At 39.0% G+C, this 9301-nt stretch overlaps 1 protein-coding gene across 1 annotated transcript; it reads left to right on the forward strand.

The window, feature by feature from the left end:
- Nucleotide 1: 1 nt before the first annotated feature.
- K460DRAFT_356917 (Sec39-domain-containing protein) lies at nucleotides 2-4074 on the forward strand (the record flags this gene model as incomplete). The annotated part of the gene is made up of 3 exons (XM_040931998.1): nucleotides 2-899; nucleotides 1227-3995; nucleotides 4043-4074. 3 exons carry the CDS (start codon nucleotides 2-4, stop codon nucleotides 4072-4074), a joined length of 3699 nt encoding a protein of 1232 aa, XP_040785715.1.
- Between the last annotated feature and the right edge of the window lie 5227 nt (nucleotides 4075-9301).

A 9301-nucleotide genomic window follows, 5' to 3' on the forward strand; every position in this document is an offset into this window, starting at 1 on the left:
CATGGACGCTCTCTCTACCGAACTCGAAGAACTATCTCAAACCTACCCATCTGAAGACTGTCACTCTCGTTCCGACACGACTATCAAGCGCTGGGAGCACATCTTCCACTTCAACCGCGCACAGGCCGAAAACGCTCTAGAAACGCACTACAACAACCTTTCACGACTCACTGTTTCCGATGAACTTTGGATTATCGTGCGCGAGGAACAAGAAGCCCTTGGACATGATAAAGAAAGCTATGCTTTTTCGCTATCGCAACAATGCGACGAGGCACGACTAAGTCGACAGTCGCAGGAGAAGAATGTCGTGAAGAAGCAACATTTATCAAAGGAGAGATGGCTTTTTAGGCTAACATTTCCCCTCGATTCATCAGACAAGATTCAAGCAGTTGCACACCTAGCACATCCACTGGAGATTCTTATAGACGAAGAGGTTGGGACGGCGCAATTTGTCCAGATCGACAGCGCATCCAAAGCGGCCATTGAGACGTATCTGAAGCCAACCACGCCGACATTCATAGCGCTTCAAGTTGCCGCCGAGAAACAACTGTCAGACACGTCCATAGCACCAACGTTGGGCATCGAGGCTACACTCCCCCAATATCGACTGGATACGATACCTAGGCCGCAGCAGGATGAATATCCTGTTCCGTACTTCTTCTACGGTACGCTCGCGGAGCCAGCGCGACTGATGGCGATGCTGGGCCTGAGCGGAGAGTCCATGCTTAAGGCTGCCGTGGTGCGCGGTGGGAGGATCAAGATGTGTGATCACAGATATCGCGCATTGGTCGATGGTTGTGAGACGGACGTTGTACACGGAGTGATGTACATGGTTGAGAGCAAGGAGCACGAGGACGCGCTGGGGCTATACGAGGGCAGGAGCTACGAGGTGGTGAGATGTAAGATTGGCGTTGTCTCTGGAGAATCTCTGCGTGGTGTGACGTTCAGGTTCTGTGGTGATGAGATGCTCTGTTGTTAGCGTTTGTAACATCGGTGGCATAGCGTTGGTGGTCTGCAGTACAGGAGCGCAGCGGACTCCCGAGATGCTTGGCGCTTGACGCTTGACGTAGCGATTCACGAACGCGGGCTTATCCTTGTCGAGTCCCACCACCTTACACAGCAACTATGATTAATCGCACACGATAACCTCCACTTTACCCGCAACGAAATGGCCACTCTTCAGAAGCTAAAGGCGCTTTCCGCACCGCATTGTGTGCTTCTAGCAGTTCAATATGCTGCCGAGGCGAACATGGGAGCTCTGCGAGCGTTGACAGCACTACGAGACGCCGACTTCCCGCTTGAGCTCGTCCTAAGCATACTTCTAACGTACCTTCCGGAAGAAACAGACCCGCCGTCGTATCTCGAATACCTCAATGAGCTCGCGACCGACTCGCGAACGCCTGGCGACGACCCCGCTGCACCCATAGCCACGTCTCCGGTTGATGAGCTATCAAATTCACGAGCGAAGAAGAGGCGACGTGCACTAGAGCTCCTACCCGTTGTGCAACCCCTCTATGCAGCAGAGACAGAGCTTGACCTGCTGACCCATTTCCTCATCCACCGCGCCCACCGCATCGACTCGCAAACCGGCCTGCTAGATGTCCTCCCCCAGCTTCTTGTACCCTTCCTCGGCCACTCTGAGTACCTACGCACATGGTTCATTTCAACCGTCCTCCCTCTGCTCCGCCTGAGCTACGAGTACTATCCGCAGAGCGCTACAGGCTCGCTCGATGAGTTCGCACGCCTCAAAGGGAAACGCGCGATAGACTACCAGCTCTCGAATGTCTGCCATGCCGGCATAGCAGAGACACACAATGTAGCACGAGATTTGAAAGGCGTAGTAGCACCGTGGATATGTGGAGCCAACGATCGCAAGCGACGGAGAATTACAGGCGACGGGCGGAGGGGCACAATAGCGCAAGAGCAAGCGCAAGAGCCAGATGACTGGGCGTGCCTATTTCAATGGCTGCTATATACATCGAAAGACGACTTGGCCCTGGTCACAACAGCGTTCACCGAATGGGATGGGCCTGAAGACATGGACCTGGGCGGTTACGAGGAAGGGCGAGACTACGTTGGCGACGAACAACAGGGCCGACTTGAGATGAAGTACGCGCAAACTGCCCTCGCGTGTCTCTATCTAATAGATAAGAGCGACGTCGACTCCCTACAATCAGCGCACTCATTGTTGAGACGGATATCTGAACTACTCAACTGCGACCTTCCACCAGACCTCAACGTTGGCGTTGATTCGTTACCATCGTACAATCTCAAAGACCCGCTGTTACAGGACTCTACAACATCCCTCCTTCGAGAAGAACGGCTATTAGAATCTGAAAATGCCATTACAAAGCCTGGGCGGGAAAGCGTCCGCATCCTGGAGCTTATTGTATTCTCGGCCTGCGTCTTGACAACCTTACAACACCCCATGTCAGTCCGAGAGGTAGCGCAGATGTCTCTGAGAGACGACTACTCTGAGCAATTTTCACTGCTTCAGAAGATTCTTCACACACTTAGCAGTGGCCCCAAGACAGACAGCCATCAGTGGACGGCTACCAGGTCCAAGCTTTTATGGCTGTGGAACTGGGGAACAGACCAACACGACAACGACCGTCAAGCGCAGGGCATATTTGGAATGCTCGACAGCAAAACAGTTGAAGTAGAAATACTGAAGGCGTTGCTGGAAAGCAGCCACTACCCTCTCGCCGTTGAGCTCTACATCAAGCCCGGGTTTGGCCAGCAACCGCTCCTGAGCTCCGACGTGGAGGAAGTCGTGTTATCATCAGTAATGCACCACTACGACAATGCGAGCAACGGCAATCGCACTAGAGGTGGCATGAAGCGCGCTGCTGATATTTTCACGGCCTTTACTCCTCACTTCCCTTCATCTGCTCGCTTTCAGCGAACCAAGGCGTTGCTTGCCGCAACACATGCTATGTCGTTCTACTCGTTGATACTTCAGCACGGCGTGCCTTTTCAACCGGTAAACATCAGAGTCAGCTCGAATCCCCTGTCCTTAATAGTGAAACTATTATCACAGAACAGAGGGAGCTATACAAAATTAGATGACCTTATCTCCATCGGCCAGAACTTGGTCGTTGCCATGCCATCTACGATAATGGACGAAAACTCAGCAATCATGCCGCTTGATGCAGCAACAGTCGAACGCAAAAAAGCCGCTGCCGAACGCCGAGTTATTGGCATGGCCATCGAAGCTGCTTTGGAGGAAGATGATTTCGAGACTGCGTATTCGTACGTCGTTAATCGAGCCACGCCACCCACACCATCACCCACACCTTCATCCACACCTTCTTTATCTTCTCAACGCTTCTCCTTTGGCTCACTTGATTCGGACAACCAAGACGATGATGCTGAAGATGTTGCATGGAGGGCCGCTCTACGCGCTGGCCGCTACAGTTCATCATTGTCCACTTCCAATTCATGGTCCCAGGCTGGAACGCCGCGACCCGATCTCCGGAGACTAGAGCAACGCATGGAGTTGCTATCACAGGCTCTTTTGCTTGCCCCACCAAACCATCTTGAAGAGGTGCTTAGTGTATGGCAACAGTGTGAAGCTGAAATGACGGATTTACTCGCCCACGAGACGGCGGTAGAAATGCGCTTCAACGACGCGGCCGACCGCAAACTGCCTGGCGCATTTGATCTCGACACGCTCACTGTCCAGCCGCAACGACGAGAAGTTGGGCGCGGTGCGGTGGAGGAAGCGCCGATGGGGTTGTTCGACGTTGCTCGAGGCGCCGCAGCAGCCTTCTCAAAGACTGCCTTTCCTCTTCACGGTAGTGCGCAAGCTGCAACGAAAACTGAGCAGGGCAGCATGCGCAGCTCCAGCCGTGTCAGCTTGGACTTTAGCGATTCGGGTAGTATGAGTGGCCACGACGAGAGGGTAAGGAAGAGGGACATGGTTGCTAGTGCTGCCACTGGTGCCCTAGCGAGTGGCAGTGGAGCCCTCGCTTCTGGCCTTGGTTGGATGCTGGGTAAGTCTGATTCTGTTCCGATTTATGTCGATACTAATGTCTCGTAGGGGCGAAACCGGTGGCTGAGCCAGAGCGTTAGTGTATCGTGCTCGTAGGGGTCTTCGGATCAATATGTTGTACCGCGCTTTGAATCGTAGGGTGGTTACGGTGACGTAGCTATTGAATCGATCACCAATTCGCCTGTCCCGCCTGATGCGTTCGTCTTATTCTTGGTGACTCTCCTCGATTGTCGCTCACCAGTTGGTGATCGCGCGCGGACGTGATGTTGAATACGTTGAGTCTTCTTGGATAGGTAGGCTGTTCTGAGCCCTGACGAGCTGCGGACGAGCTGCGGACCTCGATTCTCTGTAGAGGTTAGCAGACTGTGCTTTGCTGCTCTAGTAGTGGGTGCTCGCGCACCTGGTGGACGCCAATGTGTTTTACCGCACTTGCTTTACTCTCACTGTGCTCAGCATTTCAGCTCACCTGGCTCTTTCCTGCTGCCACCACCTTGACAATTCCAGCCTCGGAGGTTTGATAGACCTGAATCTAACGCACTCCCTGTGCTTCTTCTCAACGCAACATTCACCTCAACTCAACCCCTCGTACCTCGAACGTCCTCGCCACCCTCGACTCGACAATGTCGTCCACAAAGCTCACCCTCCTCACCCTCACGAACCTCACCTTCACCGCCGCCCTACCTACGACCACCAACAACGCCACCACGCTAGTGAAACTGCACATGTACTCATCGACTGACTGCACCGGCACGTCGCACTCACTCGCCCTATAAAAGAACACATGCAGCCCACTAGGCCGAGCTGCAAACTCACTGCACGCAGTGTGGCATGATGATATACACTGGAAGGGTCGGTTGCGGTATAATAGCCGTACGTAGTCAGTAGAGAAGAGGGTGATCGCTAATGCGTGCGTGCTATGCGTATAGTGAACGTTTTCTCCGCGTTGGAATGCGATTCAGGACCTGTACTGCAGCCGTTGAATGATGCATGTTCGGCTGTAAGCGTGTATAGGGGTATTCGTGTGAATCGGATGGAATATACTGGTTTAGGTGCGTGTTGTGAATTTTGGGGTGACTTGTTGCGTGTTATAGGTTAGGTTAGTCCGGCCCAAGCCGCTCGTGTAAACCAAATTTTGTGTTAATTATTTGTATTCTCCCTACAAGAAACTTTATTAATTATTACTAATTAAATAAATTAATAATAACAGGCACTAACATATTACACAGGCGAGTCAGTCGCCCGGTCGAGTTAGTTATAATGCTAAAATTTTACTAAAATTAGTACTATATACAATAGTATAGCACCGTAAAAAACCGTAGCAGTAAATTATAATAAGCTAATTTATTTAAAAATTACTTCTACTTTTTGCTTGCATATTCGCGTATTATACCTAGTTTTATTATAGTATTTATAGCGCTTTTAAAAAGGCTTACCTGCTTTAATATATATTTGCTTTTTTGCCTTTTTTTTATTACTACGCGCCTTAAACTCTTTTAAAATTATTAATTAAAAACTATTTTTTATTATAAAAGTTTTCTTTTTTTATACTTGCTTTTTTTTATATAATTTTTATTATATAGCAGCCTTATTAGCTACTTAAAATTTAATAATTTTTTTTTGCGCTAATACAAGCTTATGCGCAATTATAGCTGCACTTTTTAAAAATTTTTTAAAAGCTTTAACTATTAAAGTAAGAAAACTATTTAAGTACTTTTAAATTTTTATTTTAACTAGTATTAACTAAAACTTAAATTTTAAAATATTACTTAGTATTTTTAATTCTTAAGGACTGTTTTTAATAATAAGTAGTAGTAGAATACGCAACTAAATATTAAGCTTTAATATTATAGCTTTAAAATTAAAAAAAACTAGACTAGCGCTTTTAAAGCTACTTAAAATATTGCTTTTTATAATAGTAGTATTAAAAGCTGGTTTAAAGTATAGTAAAAATTTAATTTTAGTAATATAATTAATGCTGTTACGCATTAGCTTTTTAGCTTAGCATTTATATACTTTTTTTAAAAGCGCAAAATAATTTATATTAAATAGCTATAGTAAGTGCGACAAATGCAGGGGCATATAAAAAGTAATAATTTTTTATTTTTTGCAGTACTGCTAGAATTAGACTAATATATAGCTTTTATAACTATTAATAATAAATAAATAATAAATACTAATAACCTTTCTTTTAGTATACTTATTAAAGTGCTTTAACTATTTAAAAATAAACTTATTTATTATTTAGCTATTTTTAAAAACTATAATAACTTAATTATAAGGCAGGCTATTTTTTTTATACTAGGCTAAAAGGTAGTTCTTGCCTGTAAAAATAATAAAAAGTAAAATAGCTTACTTTATTATATTAATACTTTAGATTACTATTACTTACTTTTAATTACTTTGCTGTACTATCTTTGGCTGTCCTTAATAATTAGCACTTAAAATAATAGTTTTATATAATATTTAGCCTATTATAAAGCCTATTTTATTAAAGTTATATATATTTTTATTTTAAATACTATACTTAGCTTTTATATTTTTTATAAGTTAAAACTAGCTTTGTATAAGCTTAGGATCTTTATATAAAGTTTTTTAGTAATTATACTTTTAAAAAATTTTAATACTAAACTATAAATATTATCTAATAAATATGCTAGCCTAGTTCCTGCTAATAAATAGTTGCCTATATTTAGCTAGCAAAGTATTAGCTATATTATTTATAGCAGCTAGTTAAGGCGGAAATCTTTAGTTTTTAAAATAAAGTATATACTAAGCAATTACTTTTTTTTCTATTAAAAAAAGCCTTATTTTATTAAGCCTAGTATTATATTGTAAAAGCTTTTTTTTTAATTAATTACTAAGTATTATTTAAGAAACGTTGTAGATCTGCGCAGCCTTTTATTAAAAAAAATTTATATTATATTTTAAAGCTTAAATTGCAAGCTATATTTAGTTTTTTTTTAAAAAAAATTATATATTATTATATTAAGGCATCGCGTTTAATAGTAAAAGATTACTAATTTTAATAGGATCTTGGCATTGTAACTAACTTAACTAGGCAACTAACTTGCCTGTGTAATATATTAACTAATTAACTATAATAATAATTTCTTTTCTATAATTAAAAGTAAAGTTGACAGTAGAGCGGATTATACAACGTAGTAAAAGAAATTAGTATAAAAATTATAGTTTAAGCGCTATACCCAGCACTTTAATATAGTATTAAGGCAGTAAAGTTTATATAATACTAAGTTAGCTAAATAGATTATTAAGAAATTTTTAACAATTGCTATTAGCAGCCCTAATATGTTATTATCTAAAAATTATAGTAACAAAACTATAAGTTTTTAACAGTAACTAAGTTGTTTAGGTATTATTAGGCAGCTTTAATTTTTAACTATAAACTATTATTAAAGCATAAATAAATTTTTAAACTAAAATTTAAGCAAGCTTTAGTTTAGTAGTAAGCTTGCGCTTTAATAGCTAATATTTTTTTATAATTAGTAATAGCTTGCGCAATAGACGTAGTTTCTATAAAATAAATAAAGTAAAACTTATAATTAAAGCTTATAATTATATATTATTACTTATTGTATAGTTGTATTATTGCGCGTTTTATAGTTGTATATAAGCAGGAAATTAAAAGTTTAAGTAGTAAAAGTTTAAATGTGTAAGCAGCAAAGTATATATTTACGTACTTATTTTATAAATTAAAACTTATCTTTATCCTAACTTTTAAGTTTTTTATTTTCTATATCTATATTAATTATAAATAATATAACGCTAATAAACAAACTTATGTATGCTAGCTAGCAACACGCTATTAAATTTATATATACTATATTACTAGTTAAAGCAGCTTTTATTAGTTAGTACAAAATACTGCTTTTTTACTATTTTAAGCTAGTAAATAGTAACTGCTAGTACTATAAAAAGGTATATAAATACTTTAAAGTTAACTTTTTTTTTTGTAGTAGGCTTTTTTTACTATGCCTAGTTAATCTTGCCCTTTTAGCATTTTTTTATAATAAGCTAGTTATAACTAAGCAGTAGTAATACACAATTTTTTTTATAGTTAGCTGCTATATAATAATACGAGACTTTAACCTTTCTTTTAGCTATAACTAGGCTACTTTTATTAAAAACTAGAAAAATAAGCTTCTGCAGCTTGCAGAAGATATTAAAAGTAATATAAAATTTGCAGAGTATTAAAAATAGTTTTTTATAAATTATAGTTACTAATAGTACAATAACTAGAAAATATAGCTTTTTAAAATAGTTAACTTAGTGCGTAAGCAGACGTAAAAAAGAACAAGTAATAATAATTTAAATATACTATAAATAATAGCTTGCGCAGGCAAAAGAAAGGAGTAAAAAAGTAGTTAAGTATTAAAGCTAATATTGCAGGAAAAGTTATTATTATTATTATTATTACTATTATTGCCTAAAAGCCTAGTATTAGTTAGTTACTTAGCGGCAGGCTAATATTATGCTAAATATTTAGATATATACTTAGAAACTGTTAAAAAAGCCGCGCTTTAGCAGAAAGTTATATTAGGAATTAAAAGTTTATTACTTAGCAATTCTACAAATAAAAGTACGCAATATATAGTAAAATATTAATAATGTAAGCTATTAATAACATATTAGGTCCCGTCTTCGCAGGAAACTATAATAATAATAATAATATATTACACAGGCAAGTTAGTTGCCTAGTTGAGTTAGTTACAATACTAAAACCCTACTAAAATTAGTAGTTTTTTACTATTAAACGCAATGCTTTAACATAATAATATACAATTTTTTTAAAAAAAAAACTAAATATAGTTTATAATTTAGGCTTTAAAATATAATGCAAATTTTTTCTAATAAAAGGCTGCGCAGATTTATAGCGTTTTTTAAATAATATTTAGTAATTAATTAAAAAGAAAGCTTTTATAATACAATACTAAGCCTAATAAAATAAAGCTTTTTTTAATAAAAAAAAAAGTAATTATTTAGTATATATTTTACTTTAAAGACTAAAAATTTCCGCCCTAACTAGCTGCTATAAATAATATAGCTAATATTTTGCTAGCTAAATATAGGCAACTACTTATTAGTAGAAATTAAGCTAGTATATTTATTAAATAATATTTATAACTTAGTACTAAAACTTTTTAAAAATACAATTATTAAAAATTTTTATATAAAAATCTTAAGCTTATACAAGGCTAGTTCTAACTTATAAAAAATATAAAAGCTAAGTATAGTATTTAAAATAAAAATATATATAACTTTAATAAAATAGGCTTTATAATAAGCTAA

The sequence above is a fragment of the Cucurbitaria berberidis genome (genome assembly GCF_010015615.1).
Source record: "Cucurbitaria berberidis CBS 394.84 unplaced genomic scaffold K460scaffold_4, whole genome shotgun sequence".
In the NCBI taxonomy this organism is placed as follows: Eukaryota; Fungi; Ascomycota; class Dothideomycetes; order Pleosporales; family Cucurbitariaceae; genus Cucurbitaria; species Cucurbitaria berberidis.